This window comes from Myotis lucifugus, unplaced genomic scaffold (genome assembly GCF_000147115.1).
Source record: "Myotis lucifugus unplaced genomic scaffold, Myoluc2.0 scaffold_29, whole genome shotgun sequence".
Lineage (NCBI taxonomy): Eukaryota > Metazoa > Chordata > Mammalia > Chiroptera > Vespertilionidae > Myotis > Myotis lucifugus.
Window position 1 is genome coordinate 1,636,065 of NW_005871077.1, and position 20,979 is coordinate 1,657,043.

Sequence of the window (20,979 nt, forward strand, 5' to 3'; positions counted from 1 at the left end):
AACCCCCCAAATAAAGAAAAAAGTTCCCAGGTCCCTTTTTTAATTCCCCTAAGGGGGGGGGCTCCCCCCCCCAGGTAAACCCCTTTCCCGGGACCCCACCGGGGCTTTTTCAGACCGCCAGCCCCGCCCTTTTCCCTTGGACAAACGTATTTTTTGCGGGGGGGGGGGGGGGGGGGGGGGGCATCTTATACACGGAAAAATAACGTTACATTTTCCAAAAGTGATAAATAATCTCCTTGAAATTTTCCCAATATGAAAATGACACATATTCAATATAGAGAATTTAGAGAATAGAGACAAAAATAATTAAAATAAATACATGTCACATTTTTAATTAAGAAGTATTTTAAATAAAACTTAGGCCCCACTGGTATGGCTCAGTAGTTGAGTGCCAACCCATGAACCAAGAGGTTGCTGGATTGATTCTGGGTCAGGGCACATGCCTGGGTTGCAGGCTCAATGCAGCAGATTGATATAGCTCTCTGTCCCTCTCCCTCCCTCTCTCTCTCTCAAATCAATAAAAACATGTATTTTTTAAAAAAATCAATAAAATTTAGAATTATATGCTTAAAATATTTAAAAATTCAAAGGTATAAATATTCTCTTTCCACAGTTGTCTTCCAGCCTTTGTTTCATTTCCAAAGTCAAACAAGGCTACCGGTTTTAGTATATCCTTTCAGAGATAATCTGTATGCATACAAGCAAATGTGCTTTTTGTGTGTGTTGCTTATTTTACTTAGCAAATTTTTAAAAATATATTTTTATTGATTTCTGAGAAGAAGGGCGAGAGATAGAAACATCAATGATGAGAGAGAATCATTGATCGGCTGCCTTCTGCATGCCCCACACTGGGAATTAAGCCCACAACCCAGCATGTGCCCTGACTGGGAATCAAACCGTGACTTCCTGGTTAATAGGTCGACGCTCAACCACTGAGCCATGCTGGCTGGGCCGAAATTTTAATAATAAATTTTGAAGATGGCTCCAGATAAAAATAAAGAGCCTCCTTATTTATTTAGTTTATTAACTCTTGCTATAAGGAATCAGCTGCAAGATTGAGCAAGTATATCTACACAATAAATTTCTAGAAGTAGAATTGCTGGGTCAAAGCTTATGTGCATTTTAATTTTGACAAATATTGCCAAACTATTTGAAGGACATTTTTAAAGGTTGTTCTTCAAGTGGTTCAAAGAAACTCAGACATGGCTTACATTTAAATTTTTATTACAAATTGTGTTTTCATAAATAATAGAATGGAAAAAAAACCTGGAGGGTTTTGGAAAAAAAAAAAAGAAGAAGAATGGCATGATCACAACATTCTAGCCAGTGGGCTGAGGACAGACTATGCTGAGTATGGTAAAAAGAGCCAAGTTGAGTGCAGCAACATGTAAAAAGGATTATACACCATGAACCAGTGGGGTTATTGCAGGAATCCAAGGTTGTCAGCAAGATTATCTACACTAATAAAGAGAAAGATGCAAATTGACCGTACCTTCATGATGCCCACCAGCCAATCAGGAGTGAGTATACAAAGTAACCCAACAAAGATCATGGGTTAATTTGCATGCACAGGCACCAAGCAGCTGGGAGCTGGGCGGGACTCAGGCATTCTGCACTGCCCCAGCCACTCCAGGCCTCTGGGCAGCATGGGAAGGCAGAAAGGCGGCTCCGTGCCCAAGTGAAGGTGGTGCCGGCAGCCAGGGGAAGGAAGGCCCATTCTTGCACGAATCTTCATGCATCAGGCCTCTAGTAGGATATAATGTCAATATACAAAAATCAATTGTATTTCTATAACTTTGGGTAAATAATCCAAAAACAAAAATGAGAAAACAAATCTGTTTATAATAGCGTCACATAGAAAAAAATACTTAGAAATAAATGTAATAAGATTGTAAGGCTTATACACTGAAAACTGAAAAACATTGTTAAAGAATGAAATAAATGGAAGAACCTCCCATGTTCATGTTTTAGAAGATTTAAGATTTAATATTGTGAAGATGACAATACTACTGAAATTGATCTACACAATCCCTATCAAAATCCTACCTGCTTTTTTGGCAACAACTAACAAGTTCATCCTAAAATTCATATGGAAATGCAGGGAACCTTAATAGCCAAAACAATTATGAAAAAGAACAAAGTTTGAGAAGTCACACCTCTTGATTTTAAAACTTTCTACAAAGCTACAGTAATTAAGACAGTGTGCACTGGCATAAGAATAGGCATAAAGGTTGAGAACAGAGTTGAGAATCCAGAAATAAACCCAGGTGTCTTATGATCACCTGATTTCAATAAGTATGACAATACCATTTAATGGGGAAAGTAGAGTCTTTACAACAAATAGTACTGAGACAATTGGATATCCATGTCCAAAAACATGAAGTTGGGCCCTTACCTCATACCATATACAAAAATTAACTCAAAATGGATCAAAGACCTAAATGTAAGAGCTAAAAATAAAAAACAAATCTTAGAAATAGGTGTAAATCTTCACAACCTTGAATTAGGCAATGTTTCTTAAATATGACACTAAAAGCATAAGCAATACAAGGGAAAATAGATAAATGGATTTCATCAAAATTAATTTTGTTTCAAAGGAACCATCAAGAAAGTGAAATTCATCCCTCAGAATGGTATAGAGTATTTGAAAATCATATACCTGATAAGGTACTTATATCCAGAATATATAACAAACTTTTAAAACAATAATAAAAAGACAAATAATCTAATTTAAAAATATCTGCTCTGAAAAAAAGCATTTATCCAAAGAAAATGCACATATAGCCAAAAATCACATGAGGAGAGCTCAACATTCAGCAAATCAATAAAGTGAGATACTACTTCATAGCCATTAGGATGACTATTATTTTTAAAAATGCAGAAAATAACAAGCATTGGTAAGAATGTACAGAAATTGGAACTCTTGAACACTACTAGTGGGAATGAAAATGTGCAGCTGCTTTGGAAACTAGCCTAGTAGCTCCTCAAAATATTAAATATAGAGTTATCATATAATCCAGTCCTTCCACCCAAGGGAAGTGAAAACATATGTTCACACAAAAGCTTACACATGACCATGTATAGCAATATCCTATCTAATAATAGATAAACATGGTAATTGACCGTACCTTCGCTATGCCTCCCATTGGCTAATCAGCGCAATATGCAAATTTGCATACTGCAGGCAGGGAGGGCCAGCGGGAGCCACCATCCGGGCCCCCGTGTGCCGCCTCAGCCCTGCCCCCAGCCGGGACCACCGTGTGCAGCCCTGGGCGGCAGGACCCCCGTGTGCAGCCCTGGGCCGCGGGACCCCCGTGTGAGGTCCTGGGCGGTGGGGCTTGGCGGCGCAATCAGCCCGAGGAAGCCCTATTCTTGCAGGGGCTGCTGGGGCCTGATCAGAAACACAAACCTGCAGGCTCGGCACCCAGCAGACCCAAGGCCAGCCACCGCGGTGCTGGGGCCTGATCGAAGACAGAGATCCGCAGCCCCAGCACCCAGCAGCCCCAAGCCCTGCCATCAAGGTGCTGGGGCTGCTGGAGGTATCAGAGACACAAACCCACAGGCCCGGCATCCAGCAGACCCAAGGCCAGCCACCGCCATGCTGGGGCTGCTGGGGGCCGGATCAGAGGTACAAACCCGAAGGGGGACCCTGAACCCAGCAGCACCAAGCCCCGCCACCACAGTGCTGGGGCTGCTGGGGGGCAGGATCAGAGACACAAACCCACGGGGGGGAGGGGGGGCCGGCACCCAGCAGCCCCAAAGCCCACCACCTCAGCGCTGGGGCTGCTGAGGGCAGGATCAGAGACACAAACCTTGCGAGCCCTGCACAGGATGGGTGCTCTGCTCCAGGTGAAGTGCTTTCCCTCCAACCCAGCTCTCCCTGGGAGTTTGTCATGGAGGGCGCTCTCCCTGGGAACCCGGAAATCCGCCTCTGGGGCGACTGTGCAGCAGCCACGCCTGGTGAGCCACGGAGAGGGTGACCTACCCATGCGGATGTGTACGCTGGCAGAGGCCACGCAGCTGCCATAGTTGAAGTTGTCTTTGATGTAGGAGCGGGGATAGTGGGGATCAGAGTGGGCCAGGTTGGCAATGGAACCCCAGCTCCCCACCGAATAACTAGAGCACACTGTCCTTAGTCACTTCCTAAGCAGCAGTCAGCCCCGACGGGGTATCAACCCGAAACCTAAGTAGGTGCCCTGGCAGAATGGAACCCAAACCTTTGCTGTAGCAGAGGAGCTCCGATCCACAGCAGGGACCAGGGCAGCTGGCGAGTGCAGCGGCGGTGGTGGGAGCCTTCGCGGCAGCACTAAGGAGCAGCAAGCCGAGCAGTAGGAAGCAGCAAGCAGGTGGGTGGTAAGGAGGGAGGGGTCCCAGACTGCGAGAGGGCACAGGCCGGGCTAAGGGACCCCCCTCCCCCCCGCCCACCCCCAGTGCACGAATTTTGTGTACCGGGCCTCTAGTTACTTACAATAGCAAGAAGATATAAACAACACAAATGTACATTAACGGGTGAATGGATAACCATGTGTGGCATATCCATTGTTGAAAACAAGGCAACAGGTCCAAAATGGACTTGCTCATGCTAAGCCCCAAGTCACCAAACCAACGTAACTTAATTATAGTTTTAGCTCCCCTAGAAATGGAATCAAACCAATCGTCGCCTGATCAGCACTATTTAAGTAATCTGCCTGGTAGACACCTGCTATTCCCTAAAGTAACTTTGCAATAACCAACCTGCTTTTTTGCTAGTATAATTTCCTTATTCTCCCTCCCTTCTGCCTATAAAAGTCTTTCATTTTGTACAGCTCTTTGGAGCTCCTTTCTATCTGCTAGATTGAATACTCCCCAACTTAAATTAATTTTTGCTCAAATAAATTCAACACTTTCAATATGCCTCAATTTATCTTTTAGCACCATATGATGAAATATTACTTGGCCATAGAAAGGAATGAAGTACTGTCAGATGCTACAACATGGATGAACCTTGAAAGAAACCAGTCGCTAAAAAACAACATATTGCATGATTCTATTCATATGAAATGTATAGTACAGGCAATTCCATTGAGACAGAAAGTAGATAAGTGGTTATGAAGGGCTGGGGGGAGTGTGGTGAAGGGGCGTGGGTGATAGCTAGGAGCACAAGGCTTCTTTTGGAGGTGATATGTAAAATGATGGTGGTGCATTTTGCACAATTTTGTGACTATACTAAAAACAAAAGCTATTGCATGTATACCTAAAGAGGTGAACTGTTTAATATATAGATTAAATCTCAATAAACTTGTTTACATGAAGAAAGAAAAATGAACCCTGTACCACACAACCGAGGTTTAACGCCTATTTCTGCTCTGACTGACTGTGTGACTGTAGGAATATTAACTTGCCCATGCCTTAATCTCCCCATACATAAATAGAGATTATTAACAGTTCCTACCTCATAGGGTGGTCCTAAGGATGAAGAGTCAATACATGAAAGAACTTAGAGCAGTATCTGGTAAAGAAAAACTCTTGTTATTTATACCCAAAGTATAAATTCCCAAGTCAGTACCTCTTCCTCATGACCTTGCTCTGTTTCTTTTCCCGACTCGGGGCATGCTCAAACTATTGGGGCTCCTTGTATTTATTTTTTTAATATGTCTTTATTGATTTTATAGAGAGCGGAAAGGAGAGGGAGAGAGAGACAGAAACATGTATGAGAACCATCCATTGGATGCCTCCGGTACACCCACACTGAGGATGGAGCCTGAAACCGGGGCAGTGCCCTGACCGGTTTTGCTCCTCAAAATATTAAATATAGAGTTATCAACCGGCGACCTGTTGGAGGGGCCGCGCTCAAAACCGGAGCCACAGGCCCGGCGGGCTATTGGGTCTTCTTTTACCGAACTGTGGGGGAGTGGAAACAAAACACGTCTGAGAGCTCAAGCGTTTTCATTCCGGACTTAATGTCTTCTTTTGTAAGCAAACGCCTTTCGCCTAGTTTGACCCTCTAGACTGCCCGTTCTTTTCGCCTCAGCGCGCCTGCGCAAAGCTGCGTGCCCTTTCGTCTCAGCGCGTCCACCGCTCTCGCAATGGCGGCTCGCGGCGTGGGCCTGCTGAGCCGCTTGTCCATGTGCACTCAGAGAAGTCAAGTCCTGCGTCCCATCCACAGGCGGCTGAGTTGCCCAGGAACCGTGGCCGCAGACGCCAGGGGGGAACAGCCGTCCTCGGGGAGCTCGGAGACAGGTGATGGCGCCGTGTCCCCGGTTTGCCCTGTAGCCCGGTCCGCCGCGGGCGAGGGAAGGGGGAAGAGACTGGGATCGCGGGCGAACGCGTGGCCCGTGGGATCGGCCGTGGAACCGAGGGTGAGGCTGCGTCCTGTGCTCCTGACACCCCCGGGGGGCCTAGGGCTGCCCCGGTGGCTCGTGGCGTGGGGTGTGTGGTCTTCTTTTCTCTGCGGACTCCTGTGCGCCGCAATGGAATTGCTTAAACCTCTCAAGTTCAGGTCAAGAACACAACTTGCTAGTATTTTACAATCTGGCGAAATAATGTTCCCAATAATAACGTAGGTGCCACCTACCGGTCAGGTACTTCACGACTCACAGGTGTTTCTGATTTTGATACGAATTGCTGATGGAGGCCAAGTGTAGTGAAGTCTTGATGAATAACCACGACCCTGGCTCCCAACTGTAGGGTCTGCCTGTGAAGTCCGCTGCCGTTGACTTGGTTATTTTATCCGTTGTGAGCAAAATAAATCTGGTAACAGATAGGCATTCACTGGAACAGGCTATTTATTGCCCTGAAGGCGTTCTACATTTATGGGCTTGTGTATTGACAAGCCCACGGTTATTGAACCCCTCTGTGGTCCAAGAATTGTGTGCATGTTTACAATCCTTAAAACAGTCTAGCAAGAAGTGTGTCAGTGGACCCGTTTTACAGACGTGGCACGAGACTCGAAGAGCTGAATGACTTGTGCAGTGTCACGGAGCTGAGTTTAGACCTCAAGTGGAGCGGTAAACAAAACGGGTTGATTTCTTCTATTTCCTGGAGCTGTAGTTTTAAGATAGGAAAATGTTTTTGGGAGCAGTTCTGAAGCAGACTAAACAAGCAAAATTTTTTCCCCATAAAATAAATGATAGTCTTGCTCTCATCAGACTGTATGAAAGAATCATATGGACAGGGAGAAATATTACTTAATATGACGTTTCATTGGAATACTGATTGGCTTGGACTTAGAAGCTGCTTGTGTTAAAAATTCTTAAGGAACTCTGAAAATTTAAGGATTATGCCAAACAAGCTATTATAATTTAACACCTGTATAGTGGTTTAAATTTCAGAGTATTTTCATGTGCTCTGAAAAATAAAACTCTTTAAAGTAGATGTGGAAGGAATTATTATTACATTATTTGATAGATGAGGAAATAGACTAGTCCAAGTGGCTAATTCAAAATTACCCAGCTGTTCAGTAGCTAAGATAAGAATAAAACCTTCTGATTCCAAGACTACTCACTTAACACAACTTTATTGTTTTTCTTAGGAAATGTGTTTCATTTTGTATCATTAGGATAATATAACTGGCTAAGCATTCAGGGACAAGTAATAAAATCCTCATTTGAGTTTCTTCTTCAGTTTTAAAAAGAGAAGGTAACTACACCTTATACTCACTTAGAAGCATATAATTTTGTAATTGAAAGGATTAATTCAGTTTTTTACTCAGTGTGAAAACTCATTGCCAGAACATTCCTAGTAATATTTTCTAGTAACAAGGAGGACATTGTTTCATAAATCAGGCAATTTCATCTTTGGTCAAGCTCTAATGGTTGAAAAATGTTTATAATGGGCTAAAATCGACTAATTTCCCATTTCCACAGTAATCTTAGTTTTAACATAGCTTTCATGTGAGTAGTAGAAAGAAACCTGATTTAAGAATAAGAAATATGTAGTATATTATTCAGGATTCTTGGGTGCAGGTGACAGAAGCTAATTTAAATTATCTTCAGTAGAAAAGGGAGGAATACCAACCCATGTAACCGAACTCCAGAAAAATACATAGCTGCTTTAAGGTTGACTGGATGGATGTGGTCAGTGTGAGGTGTTGTTTTCCTCAGCTGTTGTTTGGTGGCTTCATTATCTCAGGTTCTTCTATTTGGGGATGTGGATGGTGGGGAGCATGGCCACCAGTAGCTCCATGTCCCTGTGCTCATAGCTTTATTCAAAGGGAAGAATAAAAATAATCTTTCACCTGAATTTGAAAAATTCTAAGAAAGAGCTTTTGATTGATCTATGAGGATGTCTTGGAATTTGCTGAAATCAAAATATAGTGTGTTTGCAGTAGTTCCTTTATTAGTTTTATTAAAATATATTTTTATTTATTTCAGGAAGGGAGGGAGAGAGAGAATCACTGATTGGTTGCTTCCTGCACGACCCCCCCTCACCTCCCCACTGGGGACCAGACCCACAACCTGGGTCTGTGCACTGACCCCGAATCAAACCGTGACCTCCTGGCTCATAGGTCATAGGTCAGTACTCAACCACTAAGCCATGCTGGCCGGGCTGTCTTTTAGTTTTATAATAATCTTTTGAAAGAATATGATGTTAAAAGCCTCTTGATTTCCACACATCCGTTACATTTTCTATTTAATCTCTTTGGAATTTTTTGGAGGGTGTTGATACTAGACATGGTGGATTATAATCTCTAGGTTATACCATTCCAGATTTTTAGAAGAAGCACTTTTAAGTCATCTAACTATAAGTTAAATATTTTGGATTAAAAAATGAATTCCTAAGATTCAGTGTTTGACTTTAACTTAAATGATTTTCTTTCTCTTTATACTTGGTTCACTTGACATTTGGTTCACTTGTTGATCTTTTCTTTGCGGTCAGTGGATTAGTAGTATTTAATTCTTGACCATCACAGCTCTTATTTTCTTCATTTCCTGTGATTGTAAACCCCTAACCTCTAGAGTGGTTGTTAATAAATAAAATTATCATGAGCTCTTTATAAGCAGCAACTAGGTTTTAAATTCTTTGATTTCCTTGAGCACATGATAGTTGATAATTGTTAATTGTTTAAGCCTAATCCAGACCCTTGACAAAGAAAAACTGTAATAACTTAGTTCACTACATTAAATTTCTAACCTCATTGTCTCAGTAAACTCAAGCTTATAATAATTTCAGGCTGTGGAATGTTACTATTTACACAGATTTTGTATGTGTGTATTTGTGGAAATGTCAAATGAGTGACTTTACTTTCCTGGTTTTGCTTTTAAAATTTTGTGGAACTCTTTTTAGCATTATGCATTGAATATAGTAAATCAAAACAGCCCTAGCTGGTTTGGCTCAGTGGATAGAGCATAGGACTGCAGATCAAAGGGTCCCGGGTTCGATTCTGGTCAAGGACAGTACCTTACCTCGGTTGGGTTGCAGGCTCCTCCCCAGCCCAGGTTCTGGTCAGGCACAGCCAATGGATGTGTTTCTCTCACATCAATATTTCTCTGTCTTTCCCTCTCTCTTCCACTCTCTCTAAAGATAAGTGGGAAAATATCTTCGGGTGAAGATCAAAAAAATAAAAACAAAGTGGACAGTTGAAACACTTAAAAAATTTATTGATTGATTTTAGAGAGGTGAGGGCAGAGAGAGAGAGAAACATCGATTTGTTGTTCCACTTATTTATGTAGTCATTGATTCTTTTATGTGTCCTGACCAGGGATTGAACCCACAACCTTGGTGTATTGGGATAGTGCTCTAATCAACTGAGCTACCTGGCCAGGGTGGAAAGTGGGCAGTTTTAATGATAGTCACAAGAAAAATGGTACAATGAAAATTGAAGTAGTATAGCTTCATCCTTAGAAGAGAAGAAGATGAGATTAGGATAATGTTAGTTTTAGTTAGATATAAAATTTTTATGTACTTGATCAAAATATACTTTTAAGTTTTACACATGTTGGAATTGGTTTTGTCTCATTCATAGGCTCGGAAGACAGGACTCCCAAAAAGAGATTCTCTGAGGTGCAAAAAGAAAGACGAGAACAGGCACAGCGGACTATTTTAATACTTTGCCCAAATAAAATCAGTGAAAAAAAGTTTCTCAAGTATTTATCCCAACATGGACCTATAAATAATCATTTCTTCTTTGAAAGCTTTGTAAGTATTTCTAAAACAATAAACTTACTATTTTTATTTCTAGCTCTTTTGCCTCTTTGCATGTGGTAAAGTTAAGTTCTCTTTGGCTATTCTACATTTTTCTTTATCTAAATTTCTCTAAGAGATTTATGTTTGAGATATGAGAATAGAACTCCTTATAGGAGGATTACAGAATTATAAGCAATTCTGTAATTGCTTATAATCGAAGGATTTCATTATTTGAATACTTCAAATAATCCCATTATCTTAGGGATAAAGGACAGTAGGAGGGTCTTTGTTTTGCCTTTTAATTTTCTATTTTAGCATTCTTTTCAACTTCTCTTGACTATTATCACTTTATAATATTGTTTTTCTTATCTATTTATAATGATTAAAACCAATGCTCCTGTTAGAAGCGTATCATTTTTAAATTTTAAAAATTAATATTTTCTCACCTTATAATAATTGCTTTGAAATATGAACTAAAATATTACTGTGGTAAACACATCATTTTGAAATGTGTTCTATTTTTATGTTTTTGATATAGGGTCTTTATGCTGTTGTAGAATTCTGTCAAAAGGAAAGTGTAGCTTCATTGCAGAATTTAACTCGTACTCCAAGCATGGGCACAGAGGCTGCAATTCCATTCAGATCACGTTTCTTCAATTTAAAGTTGAAGAATTCATCAAACGAGACTTCCGAACAGTCATGTATACCATGCTGTAATCAATCGCCTCCTTCAAGCAAGAAGCTCTTTGAATTACTTTGTGATGCTGAAAGTGTAAGTTTATAGATATACTTACCCAACTTTAAAAAATATGTTTGCATTATTTTATATGTTATAAGTTCTTATTATTAAATATTCAAACTACAGAATATGTTGAGTGAAAAATGGAAGTAATTCTTCCCCACTCCCTGACCCCATACCCCATTTGTGCTCCTCAGAAGTAACCATATTCTTCTAAAGTTTTCGGCTTTCTTTCTCTTGTCAACAAAATGATAAATTTGTACAGGGCATTGTTCTCCAAATTTTAAAATATCTCTTTTCTGGTTTTATCTCTTTTGTTTCTGCTCTAATAATGTTTATGTTAGTTTTGTTTTTTCTTAGATTTATCAAAGGTTTAGCTAGCTTAGTAGTCCCTTCAAAGAATCAGTTCATAGTTTTATTTATAACAATAATATTGTGTGGTTTGATTTTCTAATTTTAAAAATTTTACTTTTAACCTTTTATATTTCCTTTGCTTTTATTTATTTATTTTTTGAGTTGAATGCTTCAGTTTATTCTTAATATTATTTTCAAATATGGGCATTTAAGGCTATGATTTGTATTTTAAGTATTTAATTCCAGTGTACACCTGCAAAATGTAATCATTTTAGCAGCAGTCATATATGTGTGTATATGTATGACTGATGATAATCATATATATATATACACACACACACACACACTATATATTAGTATATGTGTGTGTGTGTATGTGTATGTGTATATATATATATATATATATATATATATATATGATTGTATGATTGTTATTTTAGTGAACATAGATCTTGGGCCTTTATTACTTGAAGCATTGCATATTTCTGGTGTTTCTTGCTTTTAACATTAGTTCTTCCGTCCTCCCAACTTTTTAAAAAATGTCCATCTTTTTTATTGTTTTTGACTTCCTCTTCTGGAGCATTTTACTATTTTCATTTTCCTAAGAAAATACTTTGTACTCATTGCTAAGAAAAGTAGTAGTTTTAATTCTGGTTAACTTTTATTTTGCTGATGTCATTATTTCTCAGTGCCTTTTTTATGGGTATTTTAAAAAATCTCTTTTAAGGTTGAAGAAAAAAGATTTCGTATTTTTAAGGTAGGTCTCCAAAACCATTACATCTCTAGAAGTATAATGACAGTTTCTTTATATGACCTGTATATTTTCTATATTTTGTTGTTTTTGTTTTGGCCAGCTAGATAGATGATCAGCTGAACACACTCCTGAAGGAGTTCCAGCTCACAGAGGAGAACACAAAGCTCCGCTATCTCACCTGTTCTCTTATTGAAGACATAGCGGCTGCATATTTTCCAGACTGTGCAGTCAGACCTTTTGGCTCTTCAGTGAACAGTTTTGGGAAATTAGGATGTGATTTGGATATGTTTTTGGATCTAGATGAAATTGGAAAATTCAATGCTCACAAGGTAATTATATATCTTTAGATCACTAAAATTGATATAATAGAAAAGTAAAGAATATCTTTTAAATAAATTATAACTGTTGATTTCTAAAGTCAAGAGTACATACCTGGGTTGCAGGTTCGATCCCCGGCCCCGGTTGGGGCATGTGCAGGAGGCAACCAATTGATGTGCCTCTCTCACATTGGTGTTTCTTCTCTCTCCCTCCCTCTCTCTCCTTCTCCCTTCCCTCCCCGTCTATCTTCCTATCTTCCTTTCACTCTCTCTAAAAAAATAAATGGAAAAAATATCCTTGGGTGAGGATTAACAAAAAAAAAAAGAAGAATATGGTCTATTTGATATTGATTCTTTGGAATTGTAAAGTCTTTCTTTGTATTTGTCTAATATGTGATCATTTTTTTGGTGAATATTCTATACCTGTGTAATAAAATGGTTCAAGAGTTCAGAAATTTTTCAGAGAGGCTAACATTACTTATTGTATTCAAATTATCTGTATTTTTTTAAAAATATATTTTTATTGATTTCAGAGAGAGAGATAGAAACATCACTGATGAGAGAGAATCATCGATTGACTGCCTCCTGCATGCCCCACAGTGGGATTGAGCCCACAAACTAGGCATGTGCCCTTGACTGGAATCGAACCCAGTTCCTTGCAGTCTGCAGGCCGATGCTCTATCCACTGAGCCAAACTGGCTAGGGCCAAATTATCTGTATCTTAACTAGTTTCTTATCTGTGTGAAGTAGTTATTGAAATGTATTTTTTTAAAAAATATATTATTGATTTCAGAGAGGAAAGGGGAAGAAGGGAAGGAAGGGAAGGAGGGAGGGAGGGAGGAAGGGAGAGAGAGAGAGAAACATCAATGATGAGAGAGAATCATTGATCACTGCCTCCTGCACACCCCACACTGGGGATCAAGCCCACAACCTGGACATATGCCCTTACTGAGAATCAACCTTGACTGCTGGTCCATAAGTCCACACTTAACCACTGAGCCATGCCGGCCAGGCTTGAAATATTTTTATTTATTTATTTATTTATTTATTTATTTATTTACTAAAATTTTCATTGATTTCAGAGAGGAAGGGAGGAGAGAGATAGAAACATCAATGATGAGATTGGCTGCCTCCTGCATGTTCCCCACTGGGGATTGAGCCCACAACCTGGGCATGTGCCCTGACCGGGAATCGAACCCAGTGACCTCCTAGTCCCGTGGTTGGCAAACTGCGGCTCACGAGCTACATGTGGCTCTTTGGCCCCTTGAGTGTGGCTCTTCCACAAAATACCACGTGGGGGTGCGCGTACAGTGCGATTGAAACTTCATGGCCCATGTGCAGAAGTTAGTTTTCGGCCTGGGCGAGTCTATTTTGAAGAAGTACTGTTGATATTTGGCTCTGTTGACTAATGAGTTTGCCGACCACTGTCCTAGTCCATAGGTCAATGTACAACCACTGAGCCACACTGGCCTGGCTAAAATATTTTTTAAATCTCACGATGTTTGGCTTTGTTAACCTCTCCTTTAAGAATTCCTTTGATTTTTGTTTTATTCAATGGCTATGTTAGATACATATAGGTATATGATTTGTTATATCTTCTTATTAGGTTTATTTATTATTAAACTAGAGGCCCGGTGCACAAAATTCGTGCATGGGTAGGGTCCCTAGGCTTGGCTGGCAATCAGGGTCGATTGGGGCGTTTCGGCTGCTGGCTGGAGACTTCCTTCGTTCCACGCTGCCCCCTGGTGGTCAGCGCATGTCATAGCGAGCGATCGAACTCCCGGTCAGTTGAACTCCCAAGGAGACACTTTGCATATTAGACTTTTATATATGTAGATTATGTCCTTTATCTCTAAGTGCTTTTTTTCTTAAATTTTCTTTGTTTAGATGGCCACTTGCTATTTGCCTCACATAGCTTCTTTTATATCTTTCTTTTCAGCCTTTATATAGTTACATTTGGGGTATGTCTCATAAATAGCAAATCACTAAATTTTATGCTTTTACTCAAATCTGCAAATTTTTAGTTCATTGTATTTGTTGATTATTAATGATAATTTTTGGATTAATTTCTATTTCTTATTTTCTACTTTTTATGCTTTTTTGTTACTTTTCATTCTCTTTCTTGCCTCCTGTTGTTGGATTAATGCTTTCTTTATTCCTGCTTCCTAACCCTTTTTCTCTTATAGTTTAGAATTTATGTATTTCATTCATATTCTTATTAACCTCCATGTCTAACAGAGTAAAGTTAACCAGTATATCTGCCATTCTCCCAAACAATGTAAGGGATGTGTTAATTTAATTACAACTTTGCAGAGGTGTCTTGTGTTTTTATAAAACGTTAGATTTTTTTTTGTCCTGGCCGGTTTGGCTCAGTGGATAGAGCATTGGCCTTGGACTGAAGGGTCCCAGGTTCAATTCCAGTCAAGGGCACATGCCCAGGTTACAGGCTTGATCCCCAGTTGGGGCATGCAGGAGGCAGCTAATCAATGATTCTCTCTCATCGTTGATGTTTCTATCTCTTCCTCTCCCTTCCTCTCTGAAATCAATAAAAAAATATTTTTTAAAAAAGATTTTTTTAACTCTTTTTTATGTATTTCAAACTATCAGTCATCTCTTTGTGGATGTCCAGTTGACACTTCAGACTTAACATTTTGAAAACAAAACTTATTTTTATCTCTTGCAAATATTCTTTACACATTTTTATAAATGTTCTTATATATGTTTCATGTTAATTACAGTATTTTAGCTTTCTTGACATTTGTTCTTTTTTCTTTTTTTGTTAATCCTCATCTGAGGATATTTTTTCCATTGATTTTCTTTTCTTTAATGTATTTTTATTGATTTCAGAGAGGCAGGGAGAAGGAGGGAGAAATAGAAACATCCATGATGAGAGGGAGTCATTGATTGGCTGCCTCCTGCATGTCCCCTACTGGGGATTGAGCCCACACCCAGGCATGTGCCCTTAACTGGAATCGAACCCGGGACCCTTCAGTCCACAGGCCAATGCGCTATTAACTGAGCAAGACCTGTTAGGGCTTTCCATTGATTTTTAGAGAGAGTGGAAGGGAGAGAGGGTGGGGGAGGGAAAGGAGAGAGAGAGAGAGAGAGAGAGAGAGACATCAATGTGAGAGACACATCGTTTGGTTGCCTCCCACACATGCCCCAACTGGGCCAGGGATTGAACCTGCAACCAAGGTACATGCACTTGACCGGAATTGAGCCTGGTACCCTTTGGTCCTCAGTCCGACGCTCTATCCACTGACCCAAACCAGCTAGGGCCAGGCCATCTTACTTAATTCTGCTTCTAAGTTTACTTTTATGTTCACCTCTTCATTTAGATCCTCAAAACTATAGTCACATAGTCCCTTAGGAACTCTCACTTAGATTATTGTCAAAGCATCCTGCTCTCTATCTCATTTCTTGTGTCATACTTTGGTATTCCAACCTTCAGTCTGTACTAGAGGTCTTAAAACACAAGTTGGGTCTTCTCACAAACCTAGAATGGCTCATCTCTTCAGCATAATATTGAAATGATCTACCTCTTAATTAATTTTACTAATCATTTATCATGACATTTTCACACCTAGTTTTCCACTTAACTAACTTAATTATTATTTTCATACTTTTAGAATATGAGTAGTAACCAAACACTCTTAGAGAGGATTGCTCTTTTCCTCCATTCCCTGACTGTCATTTCTATCCACGTTCAAGGCCTAGTTCTGACACTACCATCTTGAAACCATCCTTGATTTTTTTTTCTCCAGTCTTTGTTGTAGTATCTTGCTTGTGTTTCTACCTGTAAATCCCATGTTATATTTAGTTAGTGGTTGAGTATGTCTTACTATATCATAACCTTGATATAGGACAGGAACCATATCTGTTCATTTTTTTTATCCCACATAGTATCTGGCATACTTAATATGCTCAGTATATACTTACTGAATTGAAAGAATAGGAAACACTTGGAAATGAAAGGTTGTCTTTTACTAACATGTATTTGAAATTACATTAAGTTTCTGGCAAAGACATTTCAATTGTGTTAGGCTATCCTATATACTAAAAGGGTAATATGCAAATTGACCCTAATGGCAGAACGACTGGGAAGGACTGGTTGCTATGATGCGCACTGACTACCAGGGGGCAGACGCTCAATGCAGGAGCTGCCCCCTGGTGGTCAGTGCTCTCCCATGGGGAGCTCCACTCAGCCACAAGCTGGGCTGACAGCTGTGAGACATCCTCGGCAGCGCTAAGGATGTCTGACTAACAGGGAGCAGGCCTAAGCTGGCAAGTGGACATCTCCTGAGGGATCCCGGACTGGGAGAGGGCACAGGCCAGGCTGAGGGACACATCCCCCCCTCCCCCAGAGTGCACGAATTTTCGTGCACTGGGCCTCTAGTTTTAAATAAAAGACTTCAATGAATAATCAAGGTGCATAGTAATGTGTTGTAATAGTTGAAAGCCAAGGAGCCAGACTGTAGAAGAAATTCTACTTCCTAGCTATATGATCCTGGGTAAGTTACTTACCATTTCTGTGCCTCAAATGTGCTAGCTGTAAAATTGGAACATTACTGTAGTGCTTGAGGGGATTGATTGCACTAATATATGTGGAACACAGGACAGTACTTAGCACTTAATAAATGTTCAAATGTTGACCACCATCAGCAGTGGTAGCATTATTTTATTACTAGAGGCCCGGTGCACAAAATTCATGCACTAGGTGGGGGGAATCCCTCAGCCCGGCCTGCGCCCTCTCACAGTCCGGGAGCCATCAGTCGGGCATCCTTAGCGCTGCCTCAGAGGCAGGAGAGGCTCCTGCCACTGCCGCTGTACTCATCAGCCATGAGCCTGGCTTCTGGGAGCACACTGACCACCAGGGGGCAGCTCCTATGTTGAGCAGGATCGGGTCGAAACCGGCTCTCCAACATCCCCCAAGGAGTCCCAGATTGCGAGAGGGCACAGGCTAAGCCAAGGGACCCCACCAGTGCACTATTGGGGCTGAGGAGGGACACGGGAGGTTGGCCAGCCGGGGAGGAACTGCGGGAAGCTCTAGGGCATGTCTAGCCCATCTCACTCAGTCCTGATCAGCAGGATCCCAGCAGCAAACTAACCTACCGGTTGGAGTGTCTGCCCCCTGGTGGTCAGTGCACATCATAGCGAGCAGTTGAGCAGCTTTAGCATATCATTAACATATTATGCTTTGATTGGTTGAACAGACAACCAGGCACTTAGCATATTAGGCTTTTATTATATAAAACTAGAAGCCCGGTGCACGAAATTCGTGCACTGGGGGATGGGGGTTCCCTCAGCCCAGCCTGCCCCTCTCACCGTCCGGGAGCCCTCAGTGGATGTCCTACTGATGGCCACAGTCTGGCAGCAGAGGCCGGAGCAGGCGTCCCGTGTGTGTGTGTGTGTGTGTGTCTGTGTCTGCTGGGGCCTGCCCCCACCCGCGCCACGTAGGCTCGAAGCAGTTGCCGTGTGTGTGTGTGTGTGTGTGTGTGTGTGTGTGTGTCCCCACTGGGGGTCTGCCTCCAGCCACATTGGAGGCTCAGAGCAGGCACTGTGTGTGTGTGTGTGTGTGTGTGTGTGTGTGTGTGTCTGCTGGGGGCCTGCCCCCAGCCACACCATGGAGGCTTGGAGCAGGAGCCCCTCTGTGTTGATCTCTCAGGCTCCTGGCCTCCACTGCATGTTGTACTCTCCCTTGAGCTATGGCCAGGATGGGGGTGCTGCTTGCAAGCCGGGCTTTCCTGCTCCAGGATCGCCATGGCGACGGGGGAGCAGGCCCAGCTGGGGGCTGCCCACAGGCCGAGCTTTCTCGCTTCCAGGTCTCCATGGCAACTGGGGAGCAGGCCCAGCTTGGAGCTGCCCGCCGGCTGGGCTTGCTCTCCTGCTCCCAGAACCCCATGGCGACTGGGGAGCAGGCCCAGCTGAGGGGCTGCCCGCAGGCTGGGCTTTCCTGCTCCTGGATCAGGCCCAGCTTGGGGGCTGCCCGCAGGCCGGGCTTTCCTGCTCCCTGATCAGGTGCAGCTGGGGGCTGCCTACAGGCCGCACTTTTCTACTTTACCGATGGCCGGATCACCACAGCGACCCAGGGCCCAGCGGCACTTTCCTGCTCTCCAATAGTCATAGGGTCCCGGCTGGGGGCGGGGCTTAGGCGGCACGGGGGGGTCCCGGCTGGGGGCGGTGCTTATGCCGCTGCCCAGGGCTGCACATGGGGCCCGGATGGCAGCTTGCGCTGTCCCACCCTGCCTGTAGTATAGGATAGAAGCCTGGTGCACGGGTGGGGGCCGGCTGGTTTGCCCTGAAGGGTGTCCCAGATCAGGGTGGGGGTCCCGCTTGGGTGCCTGGCCAGCCTGGATGATGGGCTGATGGCTGTTTTTAGGCTGCCCGCACTCCCTTCAGGGTGGGGGTCCCCACTGGGGTGCCTGGCCAGCCTGGATGAGGGGCTGAGGACCGTTTTCAGGCTGGCGGGTGACTGAAGCTCCCAGCCTCTCCTTTTTTTCTTTTCTTTTCTTTTTTTTTTTAATTCTGGGATTTATTTACTTTCTATGGCTGTCACTAGAGCTGAGAGCCGGCTTTAGCTCTGAGGCCGGCTCCAGCTTGAGGCCTCGGCTGCTGAAAGCAGATATCTGGGCTTTGTTTAGCTTCTATAATTGAAACTCTGTTGCCATCACTGCGGCTCTAAGCTCTGAGCCCGCTGCCGGCTGAAAGCAGCTATCTGGAGCTTGTTTAGCTTCTATAATTGCAACATTGTTGCATCCGGAGCTCAGAGCTGGGCTGCCGCAGGCCAGGAACCTTGGTTTCCTCCGTCACTGGAGCAAGCAAGCCTCCTGTTCGCTTCAGCTGCCTGGCTGCCGGCCGCCATCTTGGTTGGCAGTTAATTTGCATATCCTGCTGATTAGCCAATGGGAAGCGTTCAGGGGTATGGTCAATTTGCATGTTTCTCTTTTATTAGATAGGATTGTACAAGTAGGAAACATAAAATGTTCTGTTGGAAGCAGAGAAAGGAGTTGGAACCTTGTAGTTGGGTCTTAGGTTTCTGAAATATAGCTAGTACTTAGAAAATATATTAAAAGGTAGTGCCTCAGTCTCACTAAACAATTTGGCATTATTTTATATGTAGGCTTAATTTTGCAGTGTTGTTAAGAATGTGTACTTTGGAATATTTAACATCATAATTGCTTTACTAATATAAACATTAAATGAATTATAATGAAAAAAAGCACTTTATAATTCATAACACATCTTTTTTGACTACTTCATGCAGTTATGAACTCTCCTCCTTTTTACTTTCTATTACTTTGTGTGTGTCTGAGTTGAGGGCAGTTAGGAGGAGTATGTTAGACTCTTGATTGTCTTAGAGGACTGTGTGGACTGTCCTGTGTAGCACAGGTACTAAACAGATGATTTGCTTATTTATTTACTAACTAAAGTTGTAAATTTTCATAAATTTTTTAATGTGTGAAAGATGCTTACATGTGAAATGTGTCACCTAACTTTTCACCAAGATTATTTTAGCACAAAATCCTAAGTTAAAACTTGCCTTTTCTCTTTCAGTTTTTCTTTTTCTAATCGGTTTGTGTATCCTAGTGGATTTAAGAAATAGAGGTAAAAATTGGTAGCTAAGTCCTATTTTCTATCACCTAAATTATTGCTATGGTCAAGGTCCTTAACTTCTTTTTATCTTTGTTAGATAGTGGCATAATACTAGTGAGATTAGGAAGAACATGCAATAGCATTTAAAAATTTTATCTAAAATTAAGTAGTGCTATGAGGAATAACAAAATTAATAAGAAATATTTACTGCCCTGTCTGGGTGGCTCAGTCCATTGGAGTGTCGTAGTTCAATTCCTGGCCAGGACACATACTTAGCAAAGTTTTGGGTTTGATCTTGGAGGTCAGGACACATATGGGAGTCAACTGATCAATGTTTCTCTCTCGCATCGATGCAGCTGAGCCAAGCATTTCTCCTCTACCATTTAGTCTGATACTACTCTCCCTGTTGCCTTTCTTTTGCCATCCTTAGATGGTTTGACCCCAAATATGTCTCTTTATTCCAGACCTGCTTAATCTTTTTAAATTAAACTTATTGGGGTGACATTGGTCAGTAAAATTATGTTTCAAGTTTACAGTTCTTTAATATATCATCTGTGTATTGCATTGTGTGTTTACCATCCAAAATCAGATCTCTTCCATCACCATGTATTTGACCCCCTTTACCATTTACTGCCTCCCCCCACCCCCTCTTTCCCTCTGGTAACCACCACTGTTTTCTGTGTCTATGAGTTTTTGTTAGTCTTGTTTGTTCATTTGTTACTTTCAGTTTTATATACCACAGGTGAGTGAAATCATACAGTTCTTGACTTTTTCCTCCTAGACTCATTTCGCTTAGCATAATATTCTCAGGATCCACCTATGTTGTCACAAATCCCCACAGGCCAGGCCAAGGGACCCACCAGTGCATGAATCCATGCACTGGGCCTCTAGTGAGTATATATGTTCTTTGGATTATCTCTTCTCATCTGCCAACACCACATCAAAGTATGTCAGTCTATTCCAGGCCTCTCTGCTTCAGGTCGTATTTTGTTGGTCAATTCATTTTGTTCATTAGATTCCACAAATAAGTGAGATCATATGTCTTTTTCAGTTTGGCTTATTTCACTTAGCATAACATTTTCCAGGTCCATCCATGCTGTCCCAAAGGGTAAAAGATC

The 20,979-nt window shown here is 41.9% G+C and overlaps 1 protein-coding gene across 2 annotated transcripts in view; it reads left to right on the forward strand.

Annotated features, from left to right (window-relative positions):
• Positions 1 to 5,953: 5,953 nt before the first annotated feature.
• MTPAP (mitochondrial poly(A) polymerase) overlaps positions 5,954 to 20,979 on the forward strand; it is a 29,042-nt gene continuing 14,016 nt past the window's right edge. The window contains exons 1-4 of one of the 2 annotated variants that reach the window (XM_006086647.3): positions 6,066 to 6,219; positions 9,944 to 10,116; positions 10,643 to 10,876; positions 12,056 to 12,280. In XM_006086647.3, coding sequence (XP_006086709.1) covers positions 6,066 to 6,219; positions 9,944 to 10,116; positions 10,643 to 10,876; positions 12,056 to 12,280 — 786 coding nt within the window. Of the gene's footprint in view, positions 6,220 to 9,943; positions 10,117 to 10,642; positions 10,877 to 12,055; positions 12,281 to 20,979 lie in introns of both variants that reach the window. The other variant, XM_023752190.1, reaches the window with a different exon arrangement.